This window comes from Conger conger, chromosome 3, assembly GCF_963514075.1.
Source record: "Conger conger chromosome 3, fConCon1.1, whole genome shotgun sequence".
Lineage (NCBI taxonomy): Eukaryota > Metazoa > Chordata > Actinopteri > Anguilliformes > Congridae > Conger > Conger conger.
Window position 1 is genome coordinate 18,071,295 of NC_083762.1, and position 20,825 is coordinate 18,092,119.

The 20,825-nt window shown below is 47.4% G+C and overlaps 1 protein-coding gene across 1 annotated transcript in view; it reads left to right on the top strand.

Annotated features, from left to right (window-relative positions):
* The window catches only part of LOC133123954 (kinesin-like protein KIF1C), a 44,677-nt gene that overhangs the window by 15,099 nt on the left and 8,753 nt on the right, over positions 1-20,825 (top strand). Inside the window, exons 2-22 of the mRNA XM_061234699.1 lie at positions 224-374; positions 7,004-7,080; positions 7,629-7,808; positions 8,579-8,644; positions 9,115-9,293; positions 10,495-10,606; positions 11,040-11,117; positions 11,292-11,357; positions 11,879-11,957; positions 12,528-12,606; positions 12,972-13,123; positions 13,662-13,903; positions 14,036-14,115; positions 14,413-14,488; positions 14,586-14,665; positions 15,173-15,267; positions 15,784-15,867; positions 17,331-17,511; positions 18,138-18,210; positions 18,540-18,638; positions 20,103-20,633. Of these exons, the coding sequence (XP_061090683.1) occupies positions 260-374; positions 7,004-7,080; positions 7,629-7,808; positions 8,579-8,644; positions 9,115-9,293; positions 10,495-10,606; positions 11,040-11,117; positions 11,292-11,357; positions 11,879-11,957; positions 12,528-12,606; positions 12,972-13,123; positions 13,662-13,903; positions 14,036-14,115; positions 14,413-14,488; positions 14,586-14,665; positions 15,173-15,267; positions 15,784-15,867; positions 17,331-17,511; positions 18,138-18,210; positions 18,540-18,638; positions 20,103-20,633 (2,724 nt within the window). The 5' untranslated portion in view covers positions 224-259. The remainder of the gene's footprint in view (positions 1-223; positions 375-7,003; positions 7,081-7,628; positions 7,809-8,578; positions 8,645-9,114; positions 9,294-10,494; positions 10,607-11,039; positions 11,118-11,291; positions 11,358-11,878; positions 11,958-12,527; positions 12,607-12,971; positions 13,124-13,661; positions 13,904-14,035; positions 14,116-14,412; positions 14,489-14,585; positions 14,666-15,172; positions 15,268-15,783; positions 15,868-17,330; positions 17,512-18,137; positions 18,211-18,539; positions 18,639-20,102; positions 20,634-20,825) is intronic.

The window sequence follows — 20,825 nt, forward strand, 5'->3', positions numbered from 1 at the left end:
TGCACACCTGATTCTACTAATTAGCAGCTCATCAGGATCTTTAGCTGTTGAATGAGGTGTGCTTTGCTGAAGGTGGAGTGAAAACCAACAGGATCTTTGATCTCCAGGAACAGGGTTGGTGACCCCTGGTCTACTGTATCTCTGTTTGGTGAATCTTGATTGCTGTCGTGTTGTTTCTGTCACTGCTGAGCATCTGAAAGTGACCCCGGTCTCTGCTCCCCAGGTTTTCATCATCACAGTGTTCTGACTGCCCCACCCCATGACCAAGATGGCCTCCGCCTCTGTAAAGGTGGCGGTGAGGGTTCGGCCCTTCAACTCCCGCGAAACAAGCCGCGATGCCAAGTGTGTCATCCAGATGCAGGGCAGCTCCACCTGTAAGTGACACACCGTCTCCGTACTGTACAGGATGACTACAGTATGGCTGGGATTGGATAGTTAGTAGGTTGAACCAAATTGGAAATGGAGTTAATGTGTTTGACTTAAAATGCACTGGATCCCGTTTCAATCTTTGTTTTGGGTTTGCTTGTGTTGGTCTTCTATTGTTCATGATGTTGTGTCCTTTCATTCAGAATATGATTCAAGCAAATTGATGATGTCTGGATTTAGTTACAGTACAGTGACGTCATTTTTTAGATGTAAAAAATGGCCATGAAATGCAGAATATTGAATTGCTTGTGCCGGCCATATTCAAATTCGTTACACGTCGATGTCATAGCCCTTTGGCCCACCAAGTCTGTGAATGATTAGATTAACGATGCCTGACATGGCTGCACGTATGATGCAGCTGACATGTTTGTGTTTTTCTCAAAATGCAAAATGGCGGAAATTTGATTTACTGGATTTCGTTCGGCCTGAGGAGATCTGGCAGTGTTTGTTTCTCGTCTCCATGACAAACGGTTATGGTTTAAACGGTTAATGTTTTGACTGACTGCTTGTTATTTTACATCAAAATTGCTGTGAGACAGTGTCCTCTACCTACCTGCCAAGTCACAGAAAAGGCACCAAATGTTTGAAAGGCTTATGACTATCTTTTTGGAAGAGGGAGGAAGGCTGAACAATTCGAGAAATAACAAAAGCAATCGGGTTCCAGCCCTTTTTGGGGGCTCAAGTTGCACCCAAATAATTTTGAGAAGCTGAGGTGTGCGGCCTGAATACACAAGCCCTGTGCTTTCTGAATGAACCGTGTCCGGGTCCGTCTCTCCGCGTTTCTGTGTTCAACTGTCTGTTTTTGTTTTTATGTCTTTGTGTGTTTCGATGTTTGGCTGGTTGGGTCTTTGTTTCTGTGTCTGCCTATGTTTCTCTGTTTTTGTGTCTGCCTGTCTGTCTCGTGTCCGTCTCTCTGTCCATCTGTGTTTGTGTGCTTGTAGACTATGGGTGAAATGTTGACGCTCCCCTTACCCCACATAGCAGTGGACAGATGGTGCAACTCTGGTCAAGACACGTTTCTTCTCCCCCATCGCTTTCTTTGAATGGCACGCCCCTGTGAAACCCAAAACCCTTTCATATGTTACTGATAACTAGTTGACATTCCCGGTATGCAGTTCAGCTTATTCCGTCTTCTCTCCTCTTTGCTATCAATCCAGTGCTGAACCTTCTTACTACATTTTATCATGTCCAAACCAAGCATGTTCTGTTCACTGTCTCTTTTTTTTTTCAAATGGTAATGAAACTTTAAAAGATATAGAAATTGTTAAATTTAACAACAAGATACAGGTTCTCCCTGTCAGTGTGTGTCAGTTGTCCAATTGAGATTGAAACCTGGCCAAGAAGGGTAGAAGTAGTTTCTTACACAACAATAAATCTCACATCAAGCCAACAGTCAAGCTAAAAGTGCTATGCGAGTTCTCTAGAGATTCTCATTCCATAGATTTTCCAATGGCACTCAATTCTCTGAGCATAGCTCAGTCCTGAAGTTTAAGCTCCTTTTGCAGGCTCTTGCAGGTGCAGAAAATGCTTTTCTCCACTCCCTTTGTTACCCCCTCTTGACTTTTCTTGTTCTTCCTCCTCTTATTTCAATCTTTAATTGACCTCTTCTGTCTCCCTGGACTTCCCCAACTCGGGTATCTCCTGTCTTTTCTCTTGCTTTTCCCAGTGCATTTCATTAGTATGCAGCTTTGCACACAAAGGAGATCTCCTTCAGTAACTGGTCTAAGCCAAAATTGTTGTGTCCCATCTGGGCATTTTTTGAATATCAGCATTAGTCTACATCTTACTACTGACTAAAATGTTTGGTGGCGTTTAAGCTGTAAATAAAACTTTACTTTTTCACTGAAATAGTTTTTTTTCATTTGTTTTAATTTTGCATCCTGCTCCTCCTTTCTCTTCATTGTGTTTTCTAACGGCGTTTCCTCTGGGCCACTGGCCTGCTGTCCCTTGACCAAACTGCACCTAGATACACACACACACACACACGCACACGCTCACCACCTGGTTTATGCATCCCTGGAGTCAATGGAAATTGCAAACCGCCAACCTGCTTATAGCCGAGGGACGAGGGTTAAAGGCTGCTGAAAGAGGGGCAGGACCCGAAGACCTGTCTTGTTGCTTTTGTGACTCATCCTCATCCTCTCTCGCTCCCGCCCCTCTCACTCTCTCCCTCATTGTGTTCCCCTCCCTCCCGTCTGTGTCCTTGGCTCTTTTCGCACCGATGGGAAAGAGAAGAAGAGACACCTGATCCGGGTCCCTATTGAGGAAAACAATTGCAGAGTAAACTCTATCCACCTTTAGTTTGACACTTTTCACAATTAAAGAGAACAGACCAAAAGCGGAACTGAAAAGCCTGTGGAGTTATCTTGGGAGTTGCGGGCTGAAGGTTTTTTCCCTAATGAATCTGTGCCTCTGGCGTCCCGAACCGTCAGATTCTCTTTGTAAGCAGCTGAGGTTTCCGCTGACTCCAGTACAAAATCATGAAATACTTTCATGATTCAATAATATTTCCAACTACAAACTGGACTTTTTCTTTGACTGTTTTTAGTAACATAACTGCATAACTGGCACAGAAACATACTTTAGTCACTATAACTGCCAAAAAGGCTGGAGATCAAGTGTGTATTTTAAAGTCAGATCTGATGGAATGTAACAAAAACGCTGAAATGCATGTACAGTGCCCTCCACAATGTTTAGGACGAAGATACATTATACATTTTGGTTTCACCATGTAGAAATTACAGTGGTGTTTATACTTAGCCCCCCCCCTCCTGCCCCTATTTCCAGGCACCATAAAGTTTGGGACACATCGCTTCATAGGTGTAATTGCTCAGGTGTGTTTAATTGCCTCCTTAATGAGGTATAAGAGAGCTCTCAGCACCTTATCTTTCCTCTAGTCTTTTGAACACCTTTCAAAATGATTATTGTTGTTCAAGATGAGGACCAAAGTTGTGCCAATGCAAGAAAGTCAAAGAAGAAGAATTATACGGTTAGAGACATTGGCCAAACCTTGGGCAATGTCTCTAATATTTGGAACATAATTCAGAAGAAATTGAGTACTTACTAATAAATACCAACCATTTACTAATCACAAAGGGACTGGCAGACCAAGGAAGACCTCTTCAGGGTGTCAGGTGTGGATTTGTCAAAATTCTCTTTGTCAGATATGTGCTCTTTAGCCACATGTGATTTTTACAGAAGCAAAATTAATAAATGATGGGTCTTTGTCCCAAACATTATGGAGGGCACTGTATGTATGCCTGTGTGCCAAGCACAGTACGCTGGATTAGAGAGGTGAGGAGGAGGTGGAAGGGAGGGGAATCTCTGGCTCTGCCCCATGTTGTAAACCCCCCTTTTCAAAACCTCACCCTAGAACCCCACCAGCTGTACAGCAGGTCTCTGAACCAGGCTCCTGCAGAAATCAGTTACAGGAGGACTCTATGTAGACCGAAGAGAGACTGCAATATTACCAAGCATTTTTGGACAAGCCACAAGGACATGCAAGCTCTATTGGATAGTTGGTGAACTGGACCGTCTTCGTCAAAGAAAAGTTTTGGAGAAGACGGGGGGTCTTTTCTCCCGGATGCTCCACAATACCCTGCTCATGTCACGCGGAATACTTCAGATGTGTGCCGTGCCGGATGTCATCTGAAGCTGTTAGCGTGTGGATGATGGAGGATGGGGGTCGCATGCCGGGCGTGGCTACGTCAGCGGTCCCCCCGCTGTGCGTGCTGGCACACGTCCCCGGCCCCCCACCCCACCCCGCTCCCCACGTGGCCGTCCCTCAGTCCTGGGCCTTGGCTGGGGACAGGCCCAGGCCTGCGTCTGGGGCAGGGGAGGAGGAACCAGGAATCCACACCATCTGCCTCATACCTTCCCTCCCTCTGCCTAAAACAGGCACCCTGCTCCACCAACCGGGTTTCAGGACCGTGTGGGTGTTGCTGGTGTGCCCTCTGTGCAGAGTGTGTGTTCTCCCGAGGGCTGGCTGGGCTCGGAGCGTCAGCTTAGCCGAATGCCCGTGTGCTGGGAGAACACACCCTCCTCCCTGCCCCGTGAGCAGCCGTGGCCTGTGAGCAGCCGTGCCCCGTGTTTGCACTGCAGTCGGGCGTCAGCTCATACTTGCGTTTAGGTGTGTGTGTGTCTGTGTCTGTGTCTGTGTCTGTGTCTGTGTCTGTGTGTCTGTATGTCTGTGTTCGGCAGCTGCGGTCTGCACCAGTGTGTAATGGAGAAAGCTGCTGTCATGGGTGCTGTGAGACTTAGTCAATATGAATGAGGCACGAGCAGTCACTTGAAGATTAACTGTCGGGGTACAGTATGAATGGGCCGAGGAGGCAGGTCATGTCCAGTAGTGGAGTTTCTATGTATAGGGCCCGTGTGTCTGTGTATTATCCCTCTACCTGCCTTTAAACTGGCTTTCGGACTATGTCTCAGAAACATGCAGCTGATTTAATTCATTATGATCGGTCATATCCTGTTAATCCATCCATCCATCCATTATCCTGTTAATGCCAAACACATATCCTGTTGCTGCTCCTCTTGCCATGCACTTGCCATGTATGTTGACCTGTCATTAGTTTTGTTATTTTGCTGTTGTATTTTGTAGTGTAGCGTGCTGCTTACTTGGCATTTCTGACGATTGCTTGACTTTTGCCTGTCTCTGTTGTCTCTTGTTGTTCTGTTTGCCCTTATTTTATTTTGGTTTATGCCTTATTTTACCCCTTTTTAACCCCCCTAATGCCTCCTCAAGAGCTCTTTTGACTCCATCGCAGTCCATCATTGTGTATATTTCTGAATATGAATTGACCTGCCTGGTAAAATATGGGTTAAATTGAATAGAAATAAAATAAATAACTGAATCCAGGTTTAAAACCACATGCTGTAAACCACAGTACCGCCCAGGTTTATGTAACAATAGGAAAAGGGAACCTATTATTCAGCAATTAACTGCACAGACCATGTCCTTGACTGGCAGGCGTTGACAGATGACTGTGTGTTTGTACAGGCTGGCTAAGTTTGCAGAAGATAAATTATGAGCAGAAAACACTGAGCCATGTTCCCGTCTGAAAACGGTGGACAAAAATTGCTAAACATTTAACATCTGTTGCACATTTTCCTGTATGTGGTTTTCATTTCTGACCCAATTCTATGAAAGTCTTTTAAAATTACTTCATTATTTAATTATGAAAAGTTTAATTCAATAATGTGTACAGCGCAATGTGTCTAAGTATTACATTCATAGGTGCAGTAAAAACGAACGCCTCTCTCTGGAGTCTTCTTTGTAGCATCTGTGATCTTTGCGACAGACAGATTGCAGAGTGTGTGTACGAGTGTGTGCCTGTATATGTGCTCATTAAACTGAGTTCTCAGGTTCTCAGACTGAGTGTGACCATGCGCGGTGGCATGAGTGTCGGGCGAAACGGCTCACGGACGCACGGGTGTGTACGTGTGTTTGTGCGTCCGCGAGAGCGCGGAGAAAGAGCAGGCTAGGTTGCGTCGATGCCAGACCACGTTGCCGGCCTGTCCCAGAGAGCAGAGCGGAGCGGAGTGAGGGGCCAGCTGCACCCCTCGCTCTAAAAATAGCAGGGGAGAGGGCCAATGCGTGCCGCTGCCCCGTCGCCATGATAACGGCCCTCAACACAGCACATGTGTGCTCTGGGAACGGAGCCACCGCCGGCCCAGAATGCCTTTCAGGGTGGCGTTTTTGAGTCTGAAATACTCGCTCCCTGCCTCCCTGCACTCCCCTACTGCTCTCCATTGACTCCAGCGGTGTTTGTTTACTTTGCTTCCTGTCTCAACTCTGCCTCTCTCTCTCTCTCTCTCTCTCTCTCACACGCACACTCTTTCTGAGAACATCTCGTCTGTAACCCCCCCCCCATTCCATTTTCTGAGGAACTGAGTCATAGGTTTTGGGAAAGTGCTTTCGTTTAGATGTCGGATCAGGAGCTACTGAACCCTTACCTCGTTCGGTGAGGGTTCTTCCAGTGACCCGTCTGTCCATATGGGGGACAGTTTCTCACCCTCAGCAGATGGCGGTGATAACGGTGTAACTGCTCAGTAACACCAACAAGCACGCTCACATGCCCATCCTGGATCTCATGATGTGAATACCGTGGGCCTTCCAAGGACTTATTACATCAACCACCCTGTAAACCAATCACTGATGCCGCCTTGCTTGACTCACTTCCCTAATGTTGCAGGAATGGAATGAGCAGTGCAAATACTTGTTTTTGTTTTTTTTCCCCCTCTCTTTCTAAACCTCTCCTGTTCAGCTGCTTGATCTCTGCCAAGCTCCCAATCGCCTGGCTTATAACATTCATAAAGTTTTGCTTACAGTTGCTTCTAATCTGATGAGGGTAATTGTTTTCAGGTCTGTGAACTCTGGTTACTAACAGAGTTGCATTCCGATCGCGTGCGTGTGTGTATTCTGCATGTGTGTCAGTATGTTCTGTGTGCATGTGTATGCATACGTGTGTGTGAGTGTGTGAGTGTGTGTGCGTGCAGTATTAAGGAGGCTCCCTTGCTAATGTCTGATTTGTGACCACATAGACCTTAATCATTCTCGGTCATGTCGTTGCAGGCATCTCAAATCCCAAGCAATCCAAAGACGCGGCCAAGAACTTCACATTTGACTACTCGTACTGGTCGCACACAACGGTAAGAGCGCCGCAGGTCCGTTCCACCTTTAGTCCCTGTGAGAGTCAGGTGGCAGGCACTGCCCCGCATGACCCGCGCTCAAAGGGGAGCGGTGACACAACCGCACAGCTCCTCCCACAGGGTGCCTCTCTCCGGGGATTGGACACATGCCACATTCCATATCGCTGCTTCCATTTAATGCATGATGAAGCTCATTATTTCTGTCGTTGTGTCGTCTGGAGGGCAGCGAGAAGATTTATAAAAAGTGCCACACACATCATGCTCTGCGACACTTTCATGAGCAATACATAGACATGAATTCTTATGTCTGTAACCGCAAATAGGCACATGGTGTATGTCATTCAGTATGTTGTGGTAATTTCACTCGCTGTTTCGGTGGTGATACGGCTCTCTATATGTACATTTCCTGTTATTGGCATAAGCATTTATAAATATCAATGTTGTCCTTATGGGTATATACACACACATTTCTGCGTATAGAATATGAAATATGTAGGTGTACTTTTCATGATTTTTAAGTTTTAATATGTGACTGTTCCTCTCCGTAGCCGGAGGACCCAAGCTTTGCCTCACAGAGGCAAGTGTATTTGGACATAGGGGAGGAGATGTTGCTGCACGCGTTTGAAGGCTACAATGTCTGCATATTTGCCTACGGGCAGACGGGCGCTGGCAAATCCTACACAATGATGGGCAAACAGGAGCCTGGCCAGCAGGGCATCATCCCGCAGGTATGATGTAGCATGAGCAGAGCATGATGGGAACTGTAGTTCTGCTTGAACTAGGTTAAATGAGGACAGCAGACAATGGAGAGAATCAATGGAGATACTGTCTGTGTACATGTAGAGGTTGTTTGTTCAGAATATGCATCGCACAGTGAATTCACTGTGCACCCAACTTATACCTTAACATCAAGGGTAGATGAGACCTTTTGAAAAACAACACCTATTGTTCGTTAAATTACTCTGGCCCCTATGTAAGCAGAGAGGACTGCACTTGTTCAGTTGTGAAGGGGTAGTGACTGACAACTGACTTTGCTGCATTCTGGGGCATCAAAACCACACTGAAAAAGACTACAGAAAATAAATATTTATGAAATTATGAAAATAAGTATTGTAAGTGAAAGTTTAATCTCTCACTTCAAAGTTTATGACTGACTCAATTTATACACTTTTTAATTACTTTAATTTTGTGGGCTTAATGGTTAACCAGTACAGGTGAAACTGTACATAAAAATCACACACCACTTGTGTTAAAGCTCAAGACTTCTAGAGACTGTAATTCTTTGGTTGGCAGCAGTGGCAAAATACAGGTGACCTGGGCTACTATTTTGATTACTTAGTGGCACACCACTGTTACTTCTTAGGGGAGAACCTTAGTATATGTACATGAGTCTGTTCATATACCTACTGTGAAAGCATTTTATTGTTTGTGCATGTGTGAACGTGATTGTGTCATTCCTGATTTCTTTTTATTTTTATTATTATTTTCTGGTGGACAGCTTTGTGAAGATTTGTTCAAACGCACATTGGAGAACGCCAGCCCAGACTTGTCTTTCTCTGTGGAGGTGAGATCATGCGATCACTGCATCTATCAGGTTTCCTATATCCCAACAAACAGTTGTTTATCATTTTTGTTGTAAACTGGCTGGCTCTTTTGACTCCTCCAGAATCAGTTTTCTGTCATCTCCATCATGTTTGTGTGCCATCTCTCTGTCACACCCTCATTGTACTCTTTGCATCCTTCCTTACCTATGGGTGTGTCTATAGGCCACACAATGCTTAAACCATTAAGGTGTAAGATCACAGATGTGTCATTAAAATGTTCTTCACTGAACGTTCTAATGCTGGTGTAACGATCACTACTGCCGATTGTAAAGTAATGGAGTTCTAGAACACTGACTTGGAACTTTAAAAAAAAGCATTCCGAAAATGTACCTTTCAAAGGGTTAAAGCACAGAAGAATGTGGCGTGAGCTCTCACTGTAGGTTATGTAAGGGGCCTCATATCTGTCCATACCTCCACACCTGTCCTCCAGGTGTCCTACATGGAGATTTACTGCGAGCGTGTGCGTGACCTTCTCAACCCCAAAAGCAAGAGCTCCCTCAGGGTGAGAGAGCACCCCATCATGGGCCCCTACGTGGAGGACCTCTCCAAGCTGGCTGTTACCAACTTCAACGACATCGCCGACCTCATGGACTGTGGTAATAAGGCCAGGTAACATCAGGCTGCTGTCTTACTGTGTTCATTTTGCAGGAATGGGCACTAGGTGGCTAAATGGCAAAGGAAGGATTTAAGAAGGCTACTTGGGTAGTAGGTGCTAGCTGGTGTGTTGGTTGATCTGTGCTACCCCAAATATTGTGCAGTTACATTTTGCATCGCAATTGTAGTTGGTGTGCTGTATTCTAAAATGTATTCATCATGGTTTAGCCAGCAAAGGGCAAAGGAGGCTGTAAAACTTTTGGATGCTCAAAAATGAGGACAATTATGTTCTTTAAAGCCAAAACAATGTTGAGAAAAAAAATGTTGAACGCAATCTTTTTCATTGTCTTGCTGAAAGTTTGATTTGCGGACATGTTTCCTGGTGGAGATGCCAGATCCTTCGGCCAAATATTTTGGTAATTGCTGGAGATCATGATTCCATTGACCTTAACAGGAGCCCTGGGGTCAGAGCTTTCTGCTCTGTGAATAATTTTGGAGAGCACTGCACTGGCGCTAGTTTGAAAGCAAAGTGTCAATAATTTCATTACTGAGTGGCACTGAACATCCTCTTCATAGTTTCTTCTAAATTGTGAACTCGATTGACGCTAGGCTATACAGGTTACGCTATGAGTCAGTTTTAGTAATCTAACTTGTTTACTAGCATAGTCAGTCGCTCCTAGGAATTTGAGTGAGCCTTTACACACTGGCATCTTACACAAAGCCAATGCCAACAAGGTTTATTAACCAGATGAGCACAGATCAGGGGTCCATGTTCGCAAGGAGCACCGGGGAACTGAGTGCTGAGAACTGCTTTTCCACCCTCTCTTTACCTGGGAGTCCGGTGTTAAGACAGTCTGGCCAATCAGTAGCACTACTGTTCAGTTAATTTCCCATGAGAAAAGAAAACCAGGACTAGATTTGGATTTGAGGGCCAGATTTGATGACGTTTTAGATGTTCACTGCCAGAGGTAAGATGTCAACAGAGGTGGAAAGTCCAGGGGTCAGAAAGTCAAAGTCCTGCTATGTATTTCTCCCACCCATGTTCTCAGCCTGCTAATTAGTTCCCTAATTAGTTCTACCTCATGGCTGGAGAATTGTGCTAATTAGCAAATCAAGGCAATTGGTTCAAAACCCTGGGGAGGACATTTTTACCTTCTGAACCTGGATTTTCGTTCGTACACCTCTTTGAAGTCGTCGTTCTCTTTTTGCGCTTCAGGACGGTGGCGGCGACCAACATGAACGAGACGAGCAGCCGATCCCACGCCGTCTTCACCATCGTCTTCACTCAGCGCCGACACGACCAACTGACCAACCTGGACACAGAGAAGGTGCGCGCCCGCGTCGGGATTCTTTAAATAGAACCGAAATCGAGTTTCCCAAATCAGATTAGTGTTTTGTGGATAACTCCAGCTGCCCTGTTAGTTTCGTTTATGTGGGAGCTCCAGTCTACACGGAGCTAGCTGGGGGTTTTGGGGGCCATGTTTCAGCTGTAATTGTGTGTACTTTGAAAGGGCCCTACTTGTCCACACTTGTCAAATATTTTGTCACATGGCGTTTGTCCCTAGAAAGCTGAAATGTACCGCTTTTCTACTGCTCTCTGGTGGTGTAATTCTGAAACGACTGCTGTGTGGTTTTCAGAACACCATGTGCAACTATTTATTTCCACTAATGCTAAGACTAAGCCTAAGTCCAACAGTGTGTGTATCGCTTGTGTTCCTGGTTGTCCACAGCGCTGCCTGATTTTGTTCTTCTCACACTCAGGTCAGTAAGATTAGTCTCGTCGACCTGGCAGGAAGTGAGAGAGCCGATTCTTCAGGGGCGAGAGGCATGAGATTAAAGGTGAGGGACTGACCCGTCTCAGTCAAAATGACTCCCAGGAGTGATTTGGTTTCAAGTCAGTAATGCATTTAATCAATGTTTTTGAAGTTGGTTAAAGAGTCGTATCGCATGCCTGGCCTCAAGAACTATGTGACATTATGGGTCTGTGAGTGTGTACACTGTCGCCCCCTGCAGGAAGGAGCCAACATCAACAAATCCCTGACCACGCTGGGGAAGGTCATCTCGGCCCTGGCTGAAATGGTGGGCCTCGCCACTCTTCACACTGCATAAGGCTCCCAAACAAACCCACCTACACATCCTTCCATGTAGAACACCTGCATATTTTATTTTTTAAATCCTTGTGTTCTCAAAAAATGGAAATCGCTGTTGCTTGTGCATATGCGCACACACACACATACACACACACACATTAATTTAGCCTCTGTCGCCATTTCTGTGAATTTAGCCGTCTGCTGTCCAGTAGCACAAAAAAAAAACTTGACAAATGACAAAATGTGTGGTAACGGGGGAGCCAGAAACGAGTGTTTTAATTGTGTCAAAGCTCCCTGAGATTTAATTTCCAAGAGAATGAATATATGATGAAGTCAGTGCTCTGTTTCCCGTGGGTTGGTTTCATAAGGTAACAAGAGGCAGCAGAATATTGATTCTGGGATTGAGTTATAAATCCAGTAAAACACTTCAGGCTTCAAGTAACAGGCTCTTATCCAAAGTGATTTGTTGTTGTTTCATACACATTCCCCCCCTCCTCCTCCTCCTCACAGCAAAGCAGCAAGAAGAGGAAGTCTGACTTCATCCCCTACAGGGACTCTGTGCTGACCTGGCTCCTGAAGGAGAATTTGGGTAAGAGGGACACATCTCTTTACTGTTGTCCCGCGCTTGTGTAATGTCTTCTTGCTTACTTTTTTTGGGGGGATATTATGCAATAGGGGCATGTCAAGTGTAGTGCAGGCTGTCTTTATTGTGCCATTTTTATGGCCTATATTAAAATGAATTTGGAGTTCATTTGGAGCTCTTACTAGTGTCATTAAATTATTGACAATGTAAATAAATCATGATAAAGATGACTATTTCCCCCCTATTCTCTTACTGTTTCTTGTGCTGTATCTGGGTGTCTGATGCAAAGATCCCTTTCACCTCCCTCCACATGCATTTGTCTGGCCCCATGTGCCCACGTTTTTGTTACTGAGTGTCACCGTTTCCTGCCATCAGTTTCCTTGTTTGTCATTGTGTCTGCACATTTGACCCTTCGTCTGTACGTTTGACCCTGCGCTGTTACCTTTGACCCTGTGTCTGTACGTTTGACCCTGCACTGTTACCTTTGACCCTATGTCTGTACGTTTCACCCTGTTTCTGTACGTTTGATCCTGCGTCTCTACAATTGACCTCGTATCTCTCCGGTTTGTCCTGCAGGTGGGAACTCTCGCACTGCCATGATTGCAGCCCTCAGCCCAGCAGATATTAACTATGAGGAGACACTCAGCACTCTGAGGTACTGTTACCCATAAACCCATCTGTTCCACATGAGGCCTGACTAACCTGAGCCCTGCTGTACATTCTACCCTAAAAGTGCTGTCAACTCTGTATATCAACTCACTGAGTTGATATACTGAGTTGATATACTGAGTTGATATACTGAGTTGATATATAGAGTTGATATACTATGTCAACTCTATATGTCAACTCTGTATATTGTACCAAGCAGCAGAGATGGAAAAGTGTTACTGCTCTCATATCTGTGGTGAACTAAATCAGTTGTGTTTGCAATGGGTAGATCTTTCGGTGAACTTGCCTTGATGCAGCAGAGTTGCATTGTGTTTTTTCCAATCGAGCCAAGTTCTTGTGTCCGTCCCTCAGGTACGCTGACCGAGCGAAACAGATCCGCTGCAACGCCGTGATCAACGAGGACCCCAACGCCCGGCTGATCCGGGAGCTGAAGGAGGAGGTGAACCGCCTGAGAGACCTGCTGTTCTCCCAGGGCCTGAGCACAGAGCTCCTCACTGCACCAGGTGTGTACCGCTACTGTGCGCACACATATACACACACATACACAGACACGCTCACACATACGAACACACACATATACACACTCACACACACATACACGCATATGCACACTCACACACACATACACACACATGCACACACATACACGCGCACATACACACACGCATACACACACATACACACACACATACATGCACATATTCACACAGACACACACACACATATGCTCCCATTCACTCTTACACACACACACTCACACTCTTATACACACACACACACACACACACACACACACACACTCACACACACACACACACACACACACACACACATAGACACACGGTCGCACACAAATACACACATACACATATACACACATACACACAGGAGGAGGAGGACTCTAACAATAGTTATGGCATGCCAGAACTTTACGAACTTGGCCTTTGCATACCATGTAATACTTGCATAACTGAAACTTTATGAGAATTGTGGATTATAATATTTCTATGTAATGCAAGCCGTGTCTCATCTCTCCCTCAGGCAACGAGGTGAACAACAACAACCGTGTGACAGCATTGGGCGTGGCCACCCCTCCCCCAGGCCCCAGGACCGCCAATGATCAGGCCGTGCCCTCCCAGGAGCCCCCCGCCCCTGGGTCAGACCACGCCCCCGAGTGTGACCCCAGCACCGCCGAAATAATAACCCTCACCCCCTCAGACTCCGACGAGTTCGCCCCCCCGGAGGAGCCAATCAGCAAGGAGGAGGCCGTGGAGCGGCTGAAGGTGCGCTTTCGGGCGGTTTCCTCCCGCTTGTTTCTCCTTCTGTAATGCTGGAGGCAAACTCTCGTGGGGAGCGTCGGTGTTTCCGGGCAGTACGTATGTAACCTGTCCCCTCTTGCCCTCCCGTCGTTGCAGGAAACGGAGAAGATAATCGCCGAGCTGAACGAGACATGGGAGGAGAAGCTGAGGAAGACAGAGTCCATGCGGCTGGAGAGGTGAGGTGCAGCGACCACCCTAACCCTCCTGTTCGTCCTCTTCCTACCCACAGTGCCCCAGAAACGCCCAAGTCACCTTTTATTTGGGGGGGGGGGGGAATTTTAGAGAAGCCTCACCCCTTAACAACCCCACAGAAACTCACCTCTAGGGGCCCCTTGTAGTTACTAGTGAAAGCTTTCCTGTTACACCTTGCCTCTCCTTATCTGCACTGATAAAACTCTTTCCTTCTCTCCTCCTTCTCTGACCTTCTCGCTCTTTCTCCCCTCCTCTCCTCTCCTCTCCTGTCCTCTCCTCAGAGAGTCCCTGCTGGCCGAGATGGGAGTCTCCATTAAGGAGGACGGAGGGACAGTGGGAGTCTTCTCTCCCAAAGGGGTGAGTGGCCAGGCCTGTTGCCTCTCTGACCGAGCGTAAACACACTGTGAACGTCTGACAGAGTCTGACAGATGGTGCGGTTCCCCTCCCGTTCCAGACGCCCCACCTGGTGAACCTGAACGAGGACCCCCTGATGTCTGAGTGCCTGCTGTATTACATTAAGGAGGGAGTGACCAGGTCAGACACACGCTGAGCTGCTGGGGCTCTGTCTGACAGCCGTGCTGTGGAGCCTCCTTACAAACGTCATGCGATAATGATAGTAATGTTATGTTAGCATGGTTTTTAATTGTGACGCACCTTTTGTTGAACACATGGCATTGAATTAGGCTGTAGTAACACAGACCCTGAAGGAAAAGCCCTGGACAAAAACAATACATATGTGTTATGGGAGTTTAAGGGGGCGAGTATATCAGTTAAGATTGGGCTAGGTCCAATATGGTATGTTGAAACTCGGCATGGTGAAACCACATTTGACATTTTACAGGAGTACTTCTCACTCTGGCTATAACAAAATCAGGGAAATGATTTTTGCTGGCTGACCGTTAATTTCCATACTGAAATTCAACACCCAATTAAACTGCAAAAGCAGATGTGCAGCAAGTGTGTCCTTGAAGCTCTACTGCAGTCTGTGTGTGGACTGCGCCCGGCCGGGTGTCTGAAGGTCTGTCCTCTCTGCGTGTTCAGGGTGGGACAGAAGGACGTGGACATCCGCCTGAGCGGCCAGTGCATCAAAGAGCAGCACTGCGTCTTCTACAGCCAGGCCAACGACAGCGGAGAGGGTGAGCCATCCTAAACCCCTCATTCCTGCAGCAGGGCCTGAGTTAATGTGTGAGGTTAGCTCTGCCCCACAGCAAGGAGGGACAGTTCTGAACAGCTGCTGATACAGGGTCAGCTCTCTCACTCACTCACTCACTCACTCACTCACTCGCTCACTCACTCACTCACTCACTCACTCGCTCGCTCACTTTCAGCATGTACTCTTTGCACAGAATAACTGTGTTAATACAGATTCCAAGCACATATGTTTATCTGTTATCTTCTCTCTCTCTCTGGCTCTCTTGGTAAAGCTTGCCAGGAAAGAATTCAGGTATTGTTGAGTGTGAGCATTCTTTCAGCATTGTGTCTGGTGCTTCTGTGCTTCCCCCCTCGTCCCATCCGCCCCACGTTCCCCCATTTTGTGCCTTGGCCTGGACCCGGGGATGTGGTGGTGCTGCCACCCCTGTGTCCCCTCGTGCCTGTGAGGTGCCAGGTCTCGCCCTCGTCCTTTAACCCGCTCCGTCTCCCCCTCTCCTCAGTGGCCGTGACCCTGGAGCCCCTGGAGGGAGCCGAGACCTATGTCAACGGGAAGCAGATCACCGAGCCCCTAGTGCTCAAGCAAGGTACGCCTCCCTCCACCAGGGGGCGACATTCCTCCACCGAACACAGCAGAACGCCGCCACAATAGCGCAGCAGGCCGCTCCAGCAGAGAGCTGACTTGCATAACGCTGCATCGCACTGCCGGAGCCCTCGTCACAGAATTGTGGTTCAAAATCACGTCTTTGTGAATGTTATGAACAGAGCCAAACTTTGTTTCATACAAATCCCCCGACAAAGCCCTTCAGAGCGTGGAGAGGTTCAGAGCCGTAGGGACTCCTCATTCAGATCCCGGGGGCTCACAGCCACTGGCGGCTTCCTGTTTCAAATGAGCTCTAATTGTGTGGGTTAATGGAGTAGCCTTAATCAAGCTGATTCATCGCTCTGTGCCCTGAGCCAGCTGTATTGTTCTCACCCGTTGGAATTCACGAACACACTGCCGCATGTGTGCGCATGCATGTGTGTTCGTACCCGTGTGTGTGGGGCATGTGTGTGTGTGTGCGTGTGCGTGTGCGTGGGGCGTGCGTGTGTGTGTATGTGTGCGTGCGTGTGTGCGCGCGCGCGTGTGTGTGTGTGTGTACTGTATGTGGCAGGGGTGTGGGGGTGGTTAAGTAACAGAAGTTAACAACACATTGCAGATGTAGTGCTGACAGGGTGGGAATGTGTTGTTAAACATTTTGAGAACAGGTGTTGTAACTCTGCCTGGGGCAGAGACTGTTCCAGTTCCACGCACCTGGTCACCTGCAGCACACCTGGACAAGACCCCAGACCTCTTTCAGTTTCCTACTGAGCCCACCCTAACCAGCGGTGCTATAAGGGCCTGTTTTATTTAAACTGTCTGTCTGTATTTTTCATTTTAGCAAAGTCTGTGGTCACTGGTGGTCTTTTCACACCCCAAATACCAGAGTTCCATTTGAAAAAGTGCTTTATCTTTCTTAAGAGTTAATCCGGTGGCAGATTTTTTGGATAAAAAAAGACTACCAAGAGGCGACCAACAATGTCGTTTGACACTGTAAAAGTGAGCAACATTTCAGAATTGAAAGATGCCTTTTGGATTTTAGACGCATTCATCATGCAATGTTCTGTGCCTGTGTTGGACCTCGAGCAAATCTGTAGCTCTAGCTTGATACACATCAAGTTTTAATACGTGGCAGGAATGTTGCACCTGACACAACCAGTTTTTTTTCCATCCACTTCTTGGAAAACGAGATTTTACAAGATTTGACGGTGTAGTGTACCAGCAGGCGTGTATTTAGATGTCCGATGTCAGTTCCCCCTCCAATCAATATCCTTTCACACAGTCACGTAACATCATCAAATCAACTCCCCACCCTCCCAAAAATTATCTCCCAAACGATCCGTTTCACTCGCATATACATCATATCACAGGAGCTGGTGCTGCTCTCACTTCTGTTTCAGCTCGTCTTTAAGACACCCTATAATTGAGAAAACAAAGGCATGGAATCACCCCGCTTTACCCTTCCGTCAGGTAACCGCATCGTCATGGGGAAGAATCACGTGTTTCGCTTCAACCACCCGGAGCAGGCCCGTCTGGAGCGGGAGCGCAGTGCCTGCATGGACCAGCAGGGGGAGCCGGTGGACTGGAACTACGCCCAGAAGGAGCTGCTGGAGAAACAGGGGATCGACATCAAGCTGGAGATGGAGAAGAGGTGAGGAAACAGGGGGGAAGGGGAGGAGGAGGGAGGGTTCTGGTGCCGCTGTCATCCAGATCCGGACCCAACCGATCAAATCCTGTGACCTGCCTGTCCACAGTGCCCTCTCTTCCCTGGAAATAACTCTTAAGAAATCCTCCATTAATGTCAGGTTCATGCTCTGGGCAGGCTCTTCAGTGTCAGAATGCAGCTAGTGAAAAATGGACTAAATTGGCTATCCCTCATTCAGTTCAACATTTGCTGTAATTGGAATGAGGCTGCAAAGAAAAAGAATCCTCCATCGCTATTGGGAGCTTTGTCTCTTGCGGAATTTTAATGGCATAAATCGAAGGTTCTTTGAGTTGCCAGGCTGACAAACTGAGAGGAATTAAGTAACTAAGGCTAAGGCAACAGGTCTTCGGGCAGGACCGGAATGCACTCGAGTGAATGAGCTGGTTGTATTTCAAACTGACACTAACGGACATACTTTTTTCGGCAAGCGTGGAGTAACTTGTCATTTGTGCCACTGTCAGAGATGATGGGATGCTTGCTCTATCTGAATTGGTGCCTCTAGCTGAAAGGCACATGGTGAGTTATGTTGGGGTGGCCTGTGCTTATGAGCACGTTCTCTCTCTGTCTCTCAGGCTGCAGGACGTGGAGACTCAGTACCGCAAAGAGAAGGAGGACGCTGACTTGCTGCTGGAGCAACACAGACTGGTGAGAGACCGCACCTGGCAGATTCTCTCTCTCCCTCTCTCTCTCCCTGATTTCTACCCTAAGTTCAACAGGAAAATTTTTCAGAAGAAACAATCATTTTCGTATCTACTGCGTATCTGGTAGCAGCACGGTGGTTTGAGGCTCATTTGATACCTTGGAGCATGAAACGCGCACATGCAGAAACTCACACTCTCTGTTTCTCTCTCTCTGCTTCCCCACTAGCCTGCACGCACACATTCTCACATGGCAGGTTGCTCACAGCGCCCTCTGGGCCGCGGTCGTGTGTAGCCAGGTTCCCCTAAGTGTTGTGGTGTGTTCTGCCCCCTCAGTATGCAGACTCGGACAGTGGAGACGACTCAGACAAGCGCTCGTGTGAGGAGAGCTGGAGGCTCATCTCCTCCCTCAGAGAGAAGCTGCCCGCCAACAAGGTCAGAGACTGCACACGCACACACACACATACATATACACATATACATACATGCATGCATATACACACGCGCACGCACGCACACACACACATACACATACAAATATACTTACGCACACACACACACACACACGCACACACATAAATACATACACATATGTACAGATATATATACACACATGCACACACAATCGTGCGATAACACACACACTCTCTCTCACACACACACACACACACACACACACACGTACACACACACACACACACTCACACACACTCACTAACTCTCACCCTCACACACACACACCATGCTGCCACTGGCCCATATTGTGTCTGTGTTCACACAACCGCTGTTGTGAGAGAACCAATGTTGCAGCTCGTCCATCTGTCGAGCAAAACAGCTCACACAAATCTCCACAACACTTCCCAAAGTGCTCCCTCTCAAATATGGAAAATTCAGAGGTTGTGAAATACATTCATCCTGCTGAATACCAGAAGATGCTATCATTTTCTCTTGTTTTTTTTATGTTAATAAACTCTGCAGCACAGAGATACAGCACATATAATCTAAACTGCTTATTCCTGGTCAGGAGCCTATCCCAGTATGCACTGGGCAAGAGGCAGGAATACAACTATCGCCAATCTATCAGGGCAGGGCACACAGCATTCACTCACAAACTCATCCCTACAGGCAATTTAAAATCTCCACACGTATCCCGTCTACTATATAAATCTAATGTTGCTGTTCTGGTACATTAGCGGTTTATTTTCCAATGTCTACAATCTCCTGTTTATAACTGGTTAGTGAATTCCTGAGGCCTACATGTATTCAGTAGATCACTAAAATACTATCTTTAAATTTCTCCAGACATTTTCCTGTTGAACTCTATGGAAAAATGATTCAGGTTCAGGAGAAACGATTGTTTTTGTATCTACTGTACATCTGGCAGCAGCACAGTGGTTTGAGGCTCATTTGATACTTTGGACTCTTGATGACCATTTAGCCAACAAATGTGTTCCATTTTGTATCAGCATAATTTACAGCTAAGTATAGTCTCGTGCCCCAATTCCCATAGAGATCCATCCAAATGAGAAGAGTTTTAGCTTGCAGGACAACCTGAAAATAAGATATCCAGACTCTGATGTTGATAGATCACAGACATGAGGGAAGTCATGGCATGCAAAGGATATGCAACAAAATACTAAACATGACTACTTTCATTGACAAAACATTGCTGTGTCCCAAACATTACGGTTCCATAGAATGGGGGGGGGGGGACACTGCTGTATAAAAATGCCCTTTATTAAAATCTAACAATGTACACTTTTAATTACAGATCTCAAATAGTGGTGTACAGAGACAAATAAATATAGATGATGGGTCTTTGTCCCACACGTTGTAGCGGGCGCTGTGCGTGCGGTCCGTTCAGCACTGACGCGCTGTGCGTTGGCGGTCCTCCCTCAGGTGCAGTGCATAGTGAAACGCTGCGGGCTGCCCAGCAGCGGGAAGAAGCGGGAGCCCCTGCGGGTCTACCAGATCCCCCAGCGCCGCCGCATCAGCAAGGACCCCAAGCGCGTCACGCTGGCCGACCTCAAGATGCAGGCCGTCAAGGAGATCTGCTACGAGGTGGCGCTGGGAGACTTCCGCCACTCGCGGCAGGAGATCGAGGCGCTGGCCATCGTCAAGATGAAGGAGCTGTGCCGCATGTACGGCAAGCGGGACGGGCAGGAGCGCGACACCTGGCGCGGCGTGGCGCAGGACGTGTGGGACACCGTGGGCATCGGCGAGGAGCGGGGCCCGGCCGAGGAGGGAGGTGGAGGGAGCGAGGGCGAGGGGGGCAAGGCCGGCGTGTACGACCTGAAGGCTCACATCGACAAGCTGACGGACATCCTGCAGGAGGTGAAACTGCAGAACAACATGAAGGACGAGGAGATCCGCTCGCTGCGAGACCGCATGGTGAAGATGGAGAGCATCATCCCCGGGGTGGGACCGCAGGTACACACACACACACACACACACCCACGCACACACGCTCACACTCACACACACACATACTCTCTCTCTGTTTCTCTCGCACGCACACACACACACACTCACACACGCTCACACACACACACACACACATACGTACCTACACACACACACTCACACACACACTCACACGCGCACACACGCACGCACATTCTC